Source organism: Cyrtonyx montezumae, unplaced genomic scaffold, assembly GCF_038088225.1.
Source record: "Cyrtonyx montezumae isolate F1298 unplaced genomic scaffold, pur_monq_1.0 scaffold_20, whole genome shotgun sequence".
Taxonomy (NCBI): Eukaryota; Metazoa; Chordata; class Aves; order Galliformes; family Odontophoridae; genus Cyrtonyx; species Cyrtonyx montezumae.
The window spans coordinates 3,551,725-3,567,260 of NW_027071937.1; the positions used below are offsets into that span (position 1 = coordinate 3,551,725).

The window sequence follows — 15,536 nt, forward strand, 5'->3', positions numbered from 1 at the left end:
CAGAATCACGCGACCTCTCGGCGGTCGTAGCGCTCCCTCATCTGGATCCTTCCGCCGTGAGCGGTGGGGTGGTTGTGGCTCTCTGTCCGGCTCCTCCAGCTCTCTCAGAGGGAGAAAAGCCCTTGAGGGGGAACTGCCGGAGAGGGTCGGCGCGGGGCCGGCGCGGCGTCGAGGGAAAGGCGGTAGGAAGGTGACGCGGGACTACTTTCTGTGGCGGATGGATACCACGGGAGATGCTGATCGTGAATGGGAGGGGGGAAGGGGGAGGCCGGGCCAAGATGGCGGCGCCCTGTGGGCCAGGGGAGCCTTGAGTGGTAAACAGCTGAGGGGAGGAGGGGGCCAGGTGAGTGCCGGGCCTGCCGCCGCCCCGCGGGGGGGAAAAGAGCGGTGGCGACGGCTGGAGGACAGCGTGGGGCGGGAGCGGGGTCCGCGGGGGGGAGCGCTGAGGAGGAGGAGGCGGTGGGAGAAAGGGACGGGGCTGGGGGGGCGGCGCGCCTTCCTCCTCCTTCCCCCTCCTTTCCTCTCCTTTTCCCTCCTCCTTCCTTCTCCTTTTCCCTCCTCGTCCCCCGGGGCCGCTCGCTGAGAGCCGCCGTGGCCCCGCTCCCAGCGGTGGGCGGCGGTGTGTGGGTGCCCCGGCCCTGGGCTCGCTCAGGGGCTGCCTCGGGGGGGCGGCTCCGGGGGTCCGCTCGCTCGGGGTGTTGTTTGTTAAAGCACGGAGACGTCCGGCTTCCTATTGTCACAGAGAGCTTGGGAGGCTCCAGCTCCGAAGTTCTCACTTTGTGAAGGTGCTCTGTCGTTATCTGTTCAGTCGCTGCTTCTCTCTTTTTTATTTTTTTATTTTTTTTTAATTTATTTTATTTTTCTAATGAGCCTTTTACCAGGCAGTGAGTGAGGGAAAGGCGTGCCTCAGAGCAGTGCGTGATTCAAACCAGAAATGACCCAGGATGGGGGTCGGGCAGTGTCTGCAAAGCTGCTTGCTTTTTGTTCTTTAGTCCAATCCTGCCGAGTTGTTAAGAGATCATCGCTTGGAGCAGGGCTGAAGTGATGCCATCAGGTGGGCGAAGGCCCTCAGCGCCGTGTGTGGGACACAGGGAACTGCAGCTGAGTGACTGAAACTCCCCGAGTTTTCAGCGAGCATTGGCAGCACGGCTGTCTGGAGCTGATTTTAGTTTGCTAAGCAGCAGCAAGGTGCCAGAACTGCTTATCAGAATGAGCTAAGTTTCAGCTTGAAATCAAGGATCTAAAATCCTTTATCTGAACAGTGACATCTGAAATCTCTCCTTGTTTTGTTTTTAGTTAGCAGCCTCATCAGCCTTTGGTTAAATTGTATTCACATGGAGTGACGGGGACTTACTCAGATGAAAATGTAGTCAGAGCATGTAATGTGTCATGAGATAAGCTTTAAACTTAATGGCTTTATCTTTGTTTTTCAATCTCAGCTACCTGACTCTGTTACTTGAGAGGTTCCTTTATGGTGACTAACAGAGGACAGTACTACTGGAGGGTTTGTACACAAGATGTGCTGTACCACCGCAGATGTTCAGAACAAACCAGTAAACATTGTTTTGGCCCCATGTAGGGCTGAGATGTTGACCTGTACTGATCCTTGGTATTCTGTTGGCTGCCAGGCACCTTCTCATGGATCTGAAATGACCAGGTGGTGTGGTTACCAAAGTCAGCTCTGTAGGAAGTGAATAACCTGCAACACATGCACACGTGTTACCTCCAGGAAAGATATCTGACTCTTATCGTGGAAGATAGTCAGTGCACCTTTAAATGGCAGAAGTGAGGGAGGGGTACCAGCTTTTATGGCACGCTGTAGCCTGATGGATGGCTTTTTGGAAAGACTATTACAGCTTGGTCTGATGTGTAGCTGCAGTGTTTTCGTGTAGTTTAAAAAAATGTGATGAAGACAATAATATTTGCTTCATTATCATAAGCACCTCTTTAAGTATCACGTTACGATACAGAGCAGAATTTTGGGATCAGTGTATCCCCATATCACTTTCCTGGATATTACTAATTTTTTTGGTTTTGACTGAGAAGCTTGACATCATTTGGCAATATCTCTGTGTAATGCCTGCTTTAATTTTGGGGTGCTTGAACTGACAGCCCTGTAGTTAGTTTGCAGTGGTTTCAGGGTTTATTGAATTGCAGTGTAACTCCTGGGATGTTCTTAAGGGGTTCTTTTAAGGGCAAACAACCCTGTTGCAGTGGTGCAGGAGTCTCACTCACGTTGCTGTGAGAACAAGAGCACTCTGTGCATAGTTTTAAAAAGATCTTGTATCTTATTTTCCTCATGTACCACTGATTAAATTGAAATAGAAAAGCAGTTCTTATTTTATTTATTTGTCATTAATATATATGGTTATATATAAGGAGCTGAAGTAACTCCCTGTCAGGTTACTACTGGCTTGGTAGCATGGCTGCTGCTATGTCATCTCTGCTGTGTTTGGGCTTTTTTTTTTCAGCATGAATTGATTTTAAACAATTTTCCCTCTGTCAGAAGTTTGATGGGTAGCAATTAGTGTAATATATTGGCGCAGCACAGTTTCAAAAGAATCTTTAAAAATGCTGAATGTGATTCTCTCTTTATTTGGAGGTGCTGGTTTTCTTGTGATCTCCCTGCTTCATTTAAGCACCTGTAATGAAGTACATGAATGTGAATGTAATATTGAATTACACCTTATAAAATAATTACTGAGTTTAGGAGTGGGATCTTGTATCAGATCTTAAAATAACCAGAAAAATACAGGCTATTAGGAGAAGCCAGACACCTGCTTTCTTATAAATGAATAATATTTACTGTATTGCCTGTTGTAATGATCCATTCAAACTGAGGTTTTAAGTGTTCAGAGGGCAGAAAAGGGTATGATGAGCTGCTTACTGCCCTGCTGCCACCCCTGCTTTTTATTCCTACTCTCAGTTTTCATTCACTCTTTTTCTTTGCAGGCACTGTTGCTTCTGTAGTGTGCTTAGTTTACTTGTGAAGAAATCATAAAATCAGATATTTCTAGGAAACCAAAGCCACGCCTGGACCAGGTGGTGTGTTGGACTGGAGGGAGTGAGGTGTATCCTGTTCTGACCATACAACATCTGAAAGTTTGGAACATAAGGAGCTGCTTCCTTATCAGTCAGAGTTTTTCTTCAGAGATAGCAATCTCTGTGCAATACTTCTGTCCTCATTTGTGGCCTGCTTTGCATGCAGTGAGAATCAGACTGAAGAATGGAGGTCTGAGTTTCATTTCATCCCTGTCAGCAGTGCTCTTACCTTGTTAACATTTCTCAACATGCTTTTTGTTTGGGGTAAATAACCATTTCCTTGTATGTCCTAGTCTTTGTTTAATGAAAAGGGTTGAAGTGCTGATACAACCCCAGCTCTGCTAAGTGCTTCTAAATTCTTGCCTTGCAAACGCTAAGGACATTACAGGAGGAGGAGATGTGTTCATCCAGGGTGCCCCCCTCCTCCCCACCCCTCACAGAGGCATAACTGGCACTACCAGCTGCCTTTTCCCTTGGCTGGAGATAAAAATACACTGAACCAAAGAACATCTCTTGACAGAAATACTTACAGAAGTCATAATCTTTTGAAATACTTTATCACGTTCTCTGTAGCCTTCTCCAATTAATATTTACATGGTTTTTCCCTTTGTGAGTTTGTACCTTAACTGTGTTGTGTTGTGGTGAAATTAACCATTGAAAACTTTTTAAAGCAAATTAGTTCTTTACTTCTTGGCTTCTCCTTTTTTTCCCCTGGATACTGGCTCTGAAGTTGTGTCAGTACTTTAAGTTCACATGTTAGTTAAATTTGTCCTTATGAAAACTTGAATATAAGAATAAGAATCGTGCTCTTGGTGTTTATACCTTCTGGTAAGAGGAAATGTTGCATATTAAAAGGTAACAAGGCAGCAGTTTTCAATCTTATTAAGTATCCACCATGCTAGATAGTTGTAAAACATATAAATCAGTAGTGAGGAGCCAGGGCCTCAATCTGCGTGGAGAAGCTGTCAGTTCTGAGGATTGCTGCATGGATGTGGAAATCCTAACAGGGGAATGATTGCAGTAGCTAGTGATGAGAGCAGAGACATCTTTATGACATGTATCTGAGAAGCAAGACGCAGCCATGATACGACACTGCAGTGCTCTAAGGGAGAGCTGGTCACCACAGATGCCATACCAATTCCAGGTGCAAACTGCTATGGCTTTCAGTGGGTGATCTTGCTTTTTTCCAAGGTACTGGACATTCCCCAGCCTGGCCTGTCTTGAGATTCTTATCTACAAGCTTTGAAGATCACATTGCAGACTGCTGAGGGGATTAGTCAGAAATCACATAGACACCGCAGCTCCTGGGAACTGCAGTTGTTTTTCTTTCTTCTTTTATTTTGTGTGACATGGTTGTAATGCTGTTGCTGGATTTTCCTGGTTTATTTGTGCTGGGCATTGTGCACTCTTAAGATCTCAAATCTCTTTCTCAGAAGGAGATAGATGTTGCATCAAATGAGTAGATTATTTTTTTTAAGTGTGACTAATTGTGTATAGTGAGGTGACATCTTTGCACTGGTTTTTATTTACTTCAGCTGATCAACTTTCCCCTCTAATACCATCCCATTGTTAGACCTGGATTGGGATTCTTTTAATGTTCTGAATACTGGCTTCTGTAGTATAGTTAGCTCCACTTCATGGGGAGTGCTTTCAGTGCACGATTGACTGAAAGGCAAATTCATTTCGTCTGCTGGATTTATTGGCACGAGGTCGCTTGAGCCATCTGTTTTAATTAGTTTAAGGGGCTTGGGAAGTTATTAGTTACCTCTGTGTGTAGTTATCACGAATTAAGCTCTCATTGTCCACCTCTCTTTGACTGTAGTGTTTGTATGTGCCAATGACATAAAGTTTGAAATCCTCATACCTGCTGAACACTTCAACCAGAGTTTTTCCTGTCTGACTGCAGGGGTAGCACTGAACCTGGCTGCCAACACCTGGCTTCTACTGTCTGCAAAGGTGTTTCTTGATTCTGCCATGCTGTAGCTCTCCTCTGGCAGTATCAGGGTTAGGAAAACCTGTTGAGGTTTTTAGTGGTGTCATGAGAATCTGCTCCAGCACGGTGGTATTCCTAGAGGAAAATCAGAAATAAAAGCATTTTAGCTCTTCTCAGCTCCGTATGTGGAAGGTGCTTTGGCAATGGTGGGTGTGGGGAGCAAAGAAAATACTGTTGACATGGTCTTGATGGGGTAAAAAAAAAAAGAAAAAAGGAAGAGACTTGTATTTATGCCACTTGAACTCTCAAAACAGGTTTTGCTTGCAGCTGGTTTGGGGGTGTGGTCATGCATCTTTTGTTAACAAGACTTTAAACAGTTCATGTTGCTTAGGAAGCCCTTGAATCTCTTGCTTAATCACAGAATTGTAGGGGTTGGAAGGGACCTCTAGAGATCATCTAGTCCAACCCCCCTGTCAAGGCAGCTCCCTAGACCAGGTTGCACAGGTAAACCTGAGCTTAACCATAACTGGCTGTATCCTGATGGGGGCTGAGGGATGTATGTTAGCGAGCCCTTGGTGATCTCAAAGATAATGTCATCAGACATAATGGAGTGGGTGACTTGTAGTAAACTATTTTTGGGACTGTGTGAGTTCTGGGTATCTCAATATAACTGTAATTCAGTAAATTAAATATTTCAGTGATTACAAGAAGCTAACAAAGCAATTGGCTCCTGAAAATGAGTAATGAAGAAGGGTGACTACTTAGGTTGTGTGGAGGAGTGACTTTAAACTTTTTTAGTGGATGATTTCTTTCTTTGAACTCATGGAGGAAGAAGTTGAAACTTGGAAGTCTGCACAAGGTAGAGTCAAAACAAACAAACCCAACACAGAAACAGTTCTGCCCCTCTTTTTTGGAAAACAGATTGAGCTCTGATGTGTTTGTGTGAAATGCAGCACTTTCCCCTCCACCCCCAAGTTTCTCTTTTATTATCTGTGGTTGAGATTCTTGCTTACAGCACCAACCAGTTTTTAAGTCCATGGTTTTAAGGTCATGCCAACATGGATGTGAAAAGGAATGGCATGCAAATTGCCAGGTAGCAGGCTGCTAGCTGCTGGGGGAGGAGCAGAAATTTTCTTTGGGCTGCTGATCTATCTATGATCACTGAAAATCGACGGTGATTTTGTGTTCTGGAGCTGTGATCACTGAAGCATTTTAAGAAAGTTTGTTGCTATAGAAATGCCTGTTGTGAGTGTGGTGCTGTATTATCACCTCTGAAATTGCAATCAGTGCCAAATTAAGTAAGCTGATGGCTTGTGGCCGCAATAAAAGTGACCTTGGGCAGTTCTGCAAATAGGAAGTGATACGTTGCAAATGACGAAGATTACTGGTGAACAGGTTAACTCCTGCAACCCACTGTCAAATGTAAGTTCTCGAGAAGGTAACACATACGGAAGCAATGATAACATTATTTCCCAAAATAGAGCACACATACGTAGTCCTTGGCTAATGTGTAACAGTGTTTTAACTAGAGACTTAGGACTTAAATAATTATAGGAGTTTTGCTAGGTTTTCAGAGTTAACTAGGTAAGAGAAGACTTTTTTTGTAAGTTTTCACCTGTAAAATAAAACCTTTTGCAGCAGCTTAAGGCTGACAGTAGAAAGCTATAATCTTGTGAAAGCTGTCTGGTTCGTGGATGTTGTGCAGTCTAACCAACAGCCAGTTTCAGAAAAGGCAACAGTGCAACACTTCGTGGTTTCTAAAACTGAGAGCTGACTCCTTCCAGGTACAGGTCCAGGTGCAGGTACTCCTTACTCCAGTATGGGACATACTGAGCTTTGCTGTTCTTACTAAAGCACTTTTAATACTGTTTTGAATATATGAGGTTTGATAAGGAAAAAAAAAACCTCTTTTGTTAACTTTGTTGTGCTCTTTTCTTTATTTAGTGATCATGAAAGGTGTGTGGTTGACAGCATTGCAGACAGAAGCTAAAGGCATCCACAGAGCAGGTACAGTACACACAATTCCAATAAAAAAAAAATGTGAGTAAGTTTGGTACATGTCAGTCCTGCCTTCTGTAGAGGAAATGAAAATTGCTGCTAGCTGGAAGAGAAAGAAGAAAATCTTACTAACAATATTCAGTGTGATGTTAAGTCAGATTCCTTCTGCCACTTGGAGAGGTTCAGCATAGGTATCTTAAGGATGGAGAACTTGATGCATTTTGTGGTAGGTAGGTGTGATAACTACACCTTTACCTTGCTGCTCCTTGGGAAGAAGCCACCTAAAAAGGCTGATATGGTTTAGATTTACTTTTGCTTAGTACTGCAAAGGTGACCAGAATCATTTAGTCTACGCAGTGTTGTTTGTAATAATCCATGCAGCTTGTGTGGTGTGGGGTTGTTAATATAGAATGCACAAATTATACGTGTGAAATTGAGGTATGTTGTACTGTAAAGCTTGTAATTTAGTATGCATTGATGGCCAAGCAACAGCAGCTGTAGTAACCCTAACTCAGTTTTTGAACAGCTGCAACTTAGCCACATTGCAAATATTAAAGCACAAATCTGTTAGCATGCAATAATGGAAGGCTGAGGGCAGAGAATTTCTCATCTAGCCACAGGAGTGTTAAAGAATCTGGAGCTGTGGATTTCTTCCAGAATGTAGTCAGCTATGCAAAGTGCATGGAAGGTTGATTGAGGAGAAATGGCTGTTAAGAAAATGAGAGTAGTTTCAGGGAGTAGATTTTTTTCTTGAAATTAATGGAATGCTCTGACTGTCACAGTCAGTGGACACCAGCCACAGTCTTCCACTAAAGGCACTGATGTCTTAAAAACAAACAATCATAACAAAATTCAAGCTCTTCTCTGAGAGCTTTTACTGCAGGTGTGTGAACTCTAGTGATACTTTCAATGTGAAACTGTTAAAGGGGCGATACTGCAAAACAGAAAAAAGGAAGTGGTGAGAGATCTAAGACTGAAAGGGAGAAAGGAAAGCTCATTCATCTTTTCTGTCCTAGTCTGGTAGAGGCACCAATGAGGAACTTCCAGAGATTTTGACCTCCACATTCATGTTAGTACATACATCATGGCACAGCAAGGAAATGTTGGTGAGCTCCTCTCGATGCTGGATTCTCCAATTCTGGGTGTCCTGGAAGACATAACAGCTGCATTCAAAGATAATCTCATTTGTGGTATGTATCCTTATAAGTAATTGGTGGGAGAATTCTACTTAGACACAAGTAAATGTAGAATAATGGCATTATTTCTTTGTTTCCTATCAAATATACTGTTTTGTGACTTCTTGACAGTAGACTTGAAGCCACATAGTTTTCTTGTAAGAGATGTGTTTGGTGTTTTTTGTTGTTATTATTCAGGCAGAGAAAAAGGACCTTAGCTCTACTTATTGAGCCTAAACAGCCAATATTCAAAGTTGTAGCACGCATAAAATTGTATCCAGTTTTCAAATCCAATCCAGCAGCATCTTCCTTTGAAATAGACTGGTTGCTTTTATTTTATTTTATTTATTTTTTATCCTCAGCCAGAGTAGCATCTAAATGCCTTTTGCAACATCTTTAGCACCTCTAATGAATGTGGCAATGCGTAGATTAAATGTTAAATGTTAAATCTGTGAGCTTTTAGGTTTATCTGAGTTAATGGATATCTAGGCCAAAGAAAATTGTTTGCAAAATGATAGCTTGAAGCTGCACGTGTGACATGCTGCCCAGGGGGGTTGTGGGGTCTCCTTCTCTGGAGATACTCAAGTCCTGCCTGGACACCTACCTGTGTGACCTGGTGTAGGGAACCTGCCTTGGCAGGGGGTTTGGACTTGATGATCTCTAGAGGTCCCTTCCAACCCCTACAATTCTGTGATTCTGTGAAACTCTTAGCATTTGAGGTTTAAATGGCTTCAAGGATCGATGCTCCTCTTTGGTCTGTTTTGCTTAATGGCATTCCTCTCTGAAGGTTTGTTATATAATTGTTAAAACGCTGTTGTGAAATGACTAGAGTTTCCTGGGGCATAACCTCAAGTTGTGAGCTGATGAAATTTTCTCTGTGGAGTGTATCTAAAAAGAATTAGGTGTTATGTACATTAGGAGAACCAGTGGAGTTTTGCTCACTGAAAATTAAAAAACAACCCTGAACAAAACAACAGGCACAGACCTTCTTGTAGAGAATGCTTTCTGTTACTAAGGCATTCCTTCTGTTGATGGAACCTTTTAGAGAGTGAGAGCTCTGTTAATGTCCTTCTGCTGAAGAAAGTGAATGTAGAATTGGTCCTAAGCTCTTCACTGGGTAGAACACTCTTGCTCTTAGCTACCTCTAGGTTTTTAAGGTTAGGCAGTGCCACAGTCATTGCTATTAAAGTGAACAAAAGAGCTTGCTAGTAACTTTCCTACAGAACTGAGTGCAATTGCTCAAAGGACTGGGAACTAGAGACTGTAGCTGGGAGATGTCCTTCTCTTAAAGGTCTGGTGACAGTTCAGTGCTAGTTTGTGTCATAAATTGTGCAATTGTTACGAAGTTGAGCAACATTCCTGTAACACATGCTTCCTTTCTAGTGTATTGAGAATGTATGGTTTTTTTTTTCCTTTTAAGACCGTGGGCCTGTGCTTGTGAACAGCCTGGTAGACTATTACTTAGAAACCAATTCTCAGCAGGCACTGCATATACTGTCCACATTGCAGGAGCCTCATGACAAGGTAAAAAAATAAAAATGAAAAAAAAAATTGCTATTATGACAAATGTTAGCCTCATTAATTAATGAAACCTTTAAATAGCATCTGTTAGAATTCAGCTTTTATGTTATGATATATAATTACCTTATTGTAGCATTGTAATATCTCTGTAGTAAGAGCATGGCAGTGTTTTTTGTGGCTTTATTTTTTTAAGTTTCCAAAAGAAGGGTTGTTTAAACTGGCCAGGTTACTCTAAACTTTAAAACCTTGAGGAGTAATGTTGGCTCTTTGAAGTGCTACTGCTGCTTGTTCAGTGCTTCGATGCTGGATTCCTTAGCCTGAAAAAAATGGGTATTTTGAGAGCAAGTAAACGTTCTTAAATAGATTGAAAGGAGAGTACTAGGAATGTTTATTTTGGCTGACCAAATTATATCATGTATGTATATAGTTATATCATCTTAATATTTGGATCTGTTGTTAGATCCTGTGTATGTGTAAAGTGGCCTTAGTTTCCATAATCTACAGTAGCAAACTGCTGAATAGATTGGGAAAGAACATGTATCAGCTAAGCATTTAAAAACAAAACTTCTGTTTTTCTGCCGTGCTGCAAATCCTCCATCAGCACCTTCTGGACAAAATTAATGAATATATGGGCAAAGCTGCTACTCGTTTACCCACTCTCTCACTGCTGGGACATGTGATAAGACGACAACCATCTTGGAAACATAAGCTTTCTCAAGCACCTCTCCTACTTTCATTACTTAAATGTCTCAAGGTAAGAATTGTCACTCTTGCCCATTAAAACACTTGTAGTTCTCAGGTAAACATGAGTATTTGCAGTGCAAGATATGTTTCTGTTTTGATGTCATTTAGTTAAGCTGTGAGAAGAGATGCTGATTAAAATAGAGTTTAAAAGTTTCAACTGAATGCTCTGTGCTGACCCTGTTGTTACTGACAGACTGCTCTTTAAAGAAGAGTTTGTGTTAGAGAAATTCACCAAAAAGAATTTTGGTGTTGTTTTTTTTAATGGTGTCAGAGATTGAGAGCTGATGGATACCTTGAGTGTGAACTTAATAAGAAGTAAAATAACTTTTCACTAGTGTGTTCTGAAATGTGTAGCTGTGAGGCAGTGTATGCCACTCTCCACAGCATAGATGAGCCAAACAGTAGCAGAGCAACTACTCAGGAAAACATGCATTGAATTGGGGAGCAAATAGGGACTGCACAGGGAAAGAGTTTGAATGTGTCCTGTGTCATGCCCTAAAATTTGGTTTATTGTGTCTAGCTAAAGATTTTTACTCCCACAGCCCTTTTTTCCTCAGTGTAAGCCATAGAGTTCTGATTATTGTTTGAGTTACTGCTTTTTGAAATATTTAGCAACTGGAGTCATCAACCAGGCATTGTTTATGCTTGCATGCCACACAGCAGTGCCACCCTCAAGTCAGAGTGTTTCAACAGTACGTTGTTGTGGGTTTTTTTTTTGAGCACTTGAAGTCTCTGAAACTGTGAGAAGCTAGCTTTAGATTTAGTGGAGATTTAAAAGACACTATAATATATATAATTATTTATCATGTTAATCATTTATCCTGGAAACTTACCATGACACAGTCACAGGTAACTTGTTTGCAGGAATTCAGATTTAGTAGAAAATCTTCTGACCTTTGTGTTGGTAATTTTCCAACATCCTTGACTACTCAAGGTGTTTTCAACAGAGAAGCAGCAGGCAGCTGACAGGTTAGGAACAAGAATTGAAAATATTTCTTAAATTTATTATGGATGAAAGAGACAATAACCTTGGTCCATTAAGTATGTTTTGGAGAGGTTGTTTCAATCTAGAGGACATTTTTTCATGATGATTCCGATATTCACCTCACCCTGGGGGAAAAAAAACCTTTAGTCAACTAATGCACGTTTTTTCCCTTCTTGCAGACTGACACAGATGTAGTAGTACTCACCACAGGTGTCCTAGTGCTAATAACCATGTTGCCAATGATTCCTCAGTCTGGCAAACAGTACCTCCATGATTTCTTTGGTATCTTTGGGCGTCTCTCAGCCTGGTGCTTGCAGAATCCAGGTGAGATTTCAATTTGATTGCATGCAGTCACAATGTAGCAGTATCCTTGAGATTCTTGCACACTTCCTTTTGTGAGGTTCTTAATAGATTCAGATTATTTAAATGAAGAAAACGTTGCAGCTCATGAGGTATTCTGTTCTTTGATAGGTTTGGGTGGTACATCTTTACTCAGAAATTAAAGTCTTAGGTTCTCTAGTGTGATGCTGCTATTAGATGAAATATCATTGGTCAGAAATGCTGCACTGATGACAGTGAAAAAGCAGAGATTGATGTATATTAATAGAGAAGAAAAAACTGCTAATATTTGAGGCAGATATTTGGGAATTTGAAATTCCCAGGTATGGATAGGTAGGAGAGCCAAACAACGTGGAAGAGCTTCTTTTAATATAGATACTCTTGAAATGTGGTCAGCCCTAGTCTTCTCAGTTACAACGTTGGTTTTGCAGAAATCCTAAGTGATCTGAGACGTAACACTATAGCTTCATACGAATGTGTTAGGGCTGTATGAACGAAGGCTGGGTTAAGCACACAATGGTACTGTGTAGAGGGCTGTTTGACACTGGCAATTAAGACTGGAATTTATAGGAGGAAAGATGACTGGTAAGAGCCAAGTCAGAATGCTTTTTGTAGAGACAAGCTTTCAGTTTTTACTTTTGAGTGAAGCATACCTTTATTGTCTTTTTTAATCTTTTAGTCAGTCTTCTTAATAGTTTATATCTGTTTTTTGTGTTTGCTGTGATCTGATGAGTATTTGCTAGTTATCTCTGAAGACTTCCCACCTTTGCTGGGGAATGTTCACATCTCAGAAGACTTTGTCTTGTTAGCATTTCAAATATAAAAGCACTTTGCCACCTTGGAAGTGTTGTTCTTTACTCCAATATACTGAAAAAAAATCCATCTACTTTTCCCAGGTCACGTGGCAGAGATTTATCTTGTCCATCTTCATGCCAGTGTTTATGCTCTGTTTCATCGGCTTTATGGAATGTATCCTTGCAATTTTGTCTCCTTTCTGCGTTCTCACTACAGTATGAAGGAAAACTTGGAGACCTTTGAGGAGGTAGTCAAGGTAAAAATGCAGCTCATCTCTGTGTTATCTGAGACAAGGAATTTCTAGCTGTTCAGAGGCAGTTATGTGCCACGTTAGTGCACTGTTTAATATAACTGAATGCTACTCAACAAAAGCGTATAAAGACAGAGTACTAAAGGAATGAAATCTCATTTGGGAGCAAGATCATCTCTTGAATCTGTGGCAATGCGTGTAAGCTTTGAACATCTGTTAAAAATCTTATTGATTTTTGTGACCAGGAGTTTGCTCTCAGCTTTGTGTACTTCAGTGCAGTCAGAAAAAATGTTTTAATTCTAATCTATACTTTTTATTTTTTGCTCTTGCTCATCCAGCCAATGATGGAACATGTGCGAATTCATCCAGAATTAGTGACTGGATCTAAGGACCATGAACTGGACCCACGAAGGTACATATGTTCTCTCTGCTATTAGGAAAGGCTGTAAATGTGCAGTTTTTACTTGACTTATTTCAGAAGGCTTACAGCAAAACCTTTTCTCTTGACAACAGTGTGTGCCAGTGGTGTTTTGCCATCCATTTTTCCTAAGTCCACCAGGTAAATGTAAAATTTCTTCATCCAGGCTCACAGCTGGATGAATAAGCAGCCTTTTTTTTGTGAAGGGCCATTAACAGTGCTGCTGGGGCTCTGTATTCACTTTGTATCCGGGATAGAATCTGTCTCTTATCCAACTGTTGGATTTGTCTTAATTTTATGGCCCAATAGTCAAACATGCTCAAAGTTCTAAAAAAAAAAAAGTCCTTAAATAGGAAGGAAACATTGGCATAAGGTTTGGGTCATATTTTTGGGTTAGTTGAAGGACTTGGTGGGATTTGACTGTTTGAAATGGCTTTGGTGTGTCTTTGTACCTAGATACTGGTTCCATTAACAGATCAGTTCTTTTAACAGGTATGTCTTAACGTCAGCTGTATTAGTTTTCTTTAGAAATAGGCTCATTTCCCTGCAGCAGCACCACTTGCTGCTTTTCTCTTGTCTCCACAGGCCCAGCCACTGAAGAGGAGAAATTGACTCTTGTTGCTGCACAGTAGTGCTCTTGCCCTGCTTTTCAGAGCCACTGCTAAAATGGGAACCTATTGAATATCACAGTGCTCAGTTTTGCAGGCTTCTCTCAGACAGGGAGGAGGGGGATGGAGAGAGGGTGGCACCACTGAGGAGTTCAGTTGGCACAAAACTACAATTTGAAGCCTTCTGATTTGGTATCTTTCACATGTCTTTATATTCAAAAGTAACTCAGCCTTTAATAGACAGCCTTCTGTGCTTTTTTTTTTACAGTGAACTTCCATCCCCTGAAATATTGGGCAGATCTAATACAGCTGCTAAATTTAGTAGAAAAGATTTCCAAGTGAAAGTGGTAGTAATAATGAAGGACATTCCCAAAACTTAGGAGTCAAAACACACACCTGAAACTGGCATTGCAGGTGGCAGTTGCTTAAATAATACGGTTCCCTGACTGCTGGCATTTCTAAATTTTGGCAACCAGCATCTCAGTCTAAATGAGCTGATTTCTACAGCTGCTGAAGCTCAGGATCAACCGAATCTTCATATGCTATTCCTCCTTTCCAGAATGCTCCATGGCAGACCTTTATGGATCTCTGTATCAAAGCTGTTTGTCTCCTGTCTGAGACCCCCTTTTACAAGTCATCTGGTTGCAATTTCTGTACAGTGCCTTGTTGTGCATTTGGGAGCATGCAAGGCTGTCTGGATCAAATGAGCCATCCTACAAGCCAATTCCTGATATCTCCAGGAATCTTTGTATAGCAATAATTGACTAACTTACTCTTTTGGATCCAAAAACTGTCTGCAGGTGGAAAAGACTAGAAACTCATGATGTTGTGATAGAATGTGCCAAAATCTCCCTGGACCCTGCAGAAGCCTCATATGAAGATGGCTATTACTCTGCGTCTCGGAAATCCTGTACAAACTTAAAACATCATCAAACTGACCCCAGTGCCAGCCATTACATTGACACACAGAGCAGCTATGGTAAGATCTGCCTGATGTCTAATGAATACCCATTTCCTGGAAGAAAATGGGCCCTTATAGCAAAAGGGCATCTTACTGATTTATCTCACTTAAAGTCCAGTTCTTAAGTACTGGAAAACAAACTTTCATTTAACATATGTATATAATGTTATGTATATTTATATATGCATGCATGTCTAGTCATGCAGACATACAGAATGTTGACAGAGTTACCTTTCCCTGCTTCTGCCTGGCCCTCAAAACAACCAAACCAAACAAAAGCTGTAGTATATAATACGTTCAAAACATATTTTCTTGGATTGGAATAAAAGTTTGTTTGCTAGCTATGACCATATGTGTTGAACGGACTTGAAATGTTTTGCTTATAAGTCTTTAATATTAGCCAGAAGATAATTGTTTTGTATTTGATGTGTAAGATACTTCATTTATCTTTCTTAATTTTCAGGGACATCTACCCCATATTCCACTCCTCGGCTAACACTATCACAAATGCCAGGGCAGCTACCTCAGATTCTGAGCCCGCAGTCAATAAAGCTGTCAACTGAGCCACAGCAGGTAAAGCAGAGGATTACACACAGCTTGTGTTCAGTGCTTTGCACTTTGCGCTTTCTCGTGATGGTCTCAAAAAATCATGATTCTGAGAAGTACTGTGAATTCTTCAGAGCTTTGTGTACATTTCAGATTTGTTTCCTATCTGGTTTGCTGTGTCAGAACCTGGGTATGGGTGTCTTGCAGTACACGTTCCTTTT

The 15,536-nt window shown here is 41.3% G+C and overlaps 3 protein-coding genes across 10 annotated transcripts in view; 1 reads left to right on the forward strand and 2 right to left on the reverse strand.

Moving 5' to 3' along the window:
* The window catches only part of GTF3C4 (general transcription factor IIIC subunit 4), a 151,904-nt gene that overhangs the window by 42,193 nt on the left and 94,175 nt on the right, over nt 1-15,536 (reverse strand). The window lies entirely within an intron of this gene.
* Nucleotides 1-15,536, forward strand: part of TSC1 (TSC complex subunit 1) — a 27,494-nt gene continuing 11,958 nt past the window's right edge. For 5 of the 8 annotated variants that reach the window (XM_065737433.1, XM_065737436.1, XM_065737438.1 and 2 more), the window contains exons 1-10: nt 243-343; nt 6,920-6,982; nt 7,990-8,163; nt 9,569-9,672; nt 10,271-10,423; nt 11,578-11,722; nt 12,634-12,788; nt 13,121-13,194; nt 14,609-14,787; nt 15,233-15,342. In XM_065737433.1, the coding sequence (XP_065593505.1) occupies nt 8,058-8,163; nt 9,569-9,672; nt 10,271-10,423; nt 11,578-11,722; nt 12,634-12,788; nt 13,121-13,194; nt 14,609-14,787; nt 15,233-15,342 (1,026 nt within the window). In that variant the 5' untranslated portion in view covers nt 243-343; nt 6,920-6,982; nt 7,990-8,057. Of the gene's footprint in view, nt 183-242; nt 344-828; nt 1,055-6,919; nt 6,983-7,989; nt 8,164-9,568; nt 9,673-10,270; nt 10,424-11,577; nt 11,723-12,633; nt 12,789-13,120; nt 13,195-14,608; nt 14,788-15,232; nt 15,343-15,536 lie in introns of those variants that run through there. The other 3 variants (XM_065737434.1, XM_065737435.1, XM_065737441.1) reach the window with 3 other exon arrangements.
* SPACA9 (sperm acrosome associated 9) overlaps nt 12,088-15,536 on the reverse strand; it is a 22,040-nt gene continuing 18,591 nt past the window's right edge. Inside the window, exon 5 of the mRNA XM_065737497.1 lies at nt 12,088-12,097. The gene's annotated coding sequence lies outside the window, so the exon portion shown is untranslated. The remainder of the gene's footprint in view (nt 12,098-15,536) is intronic.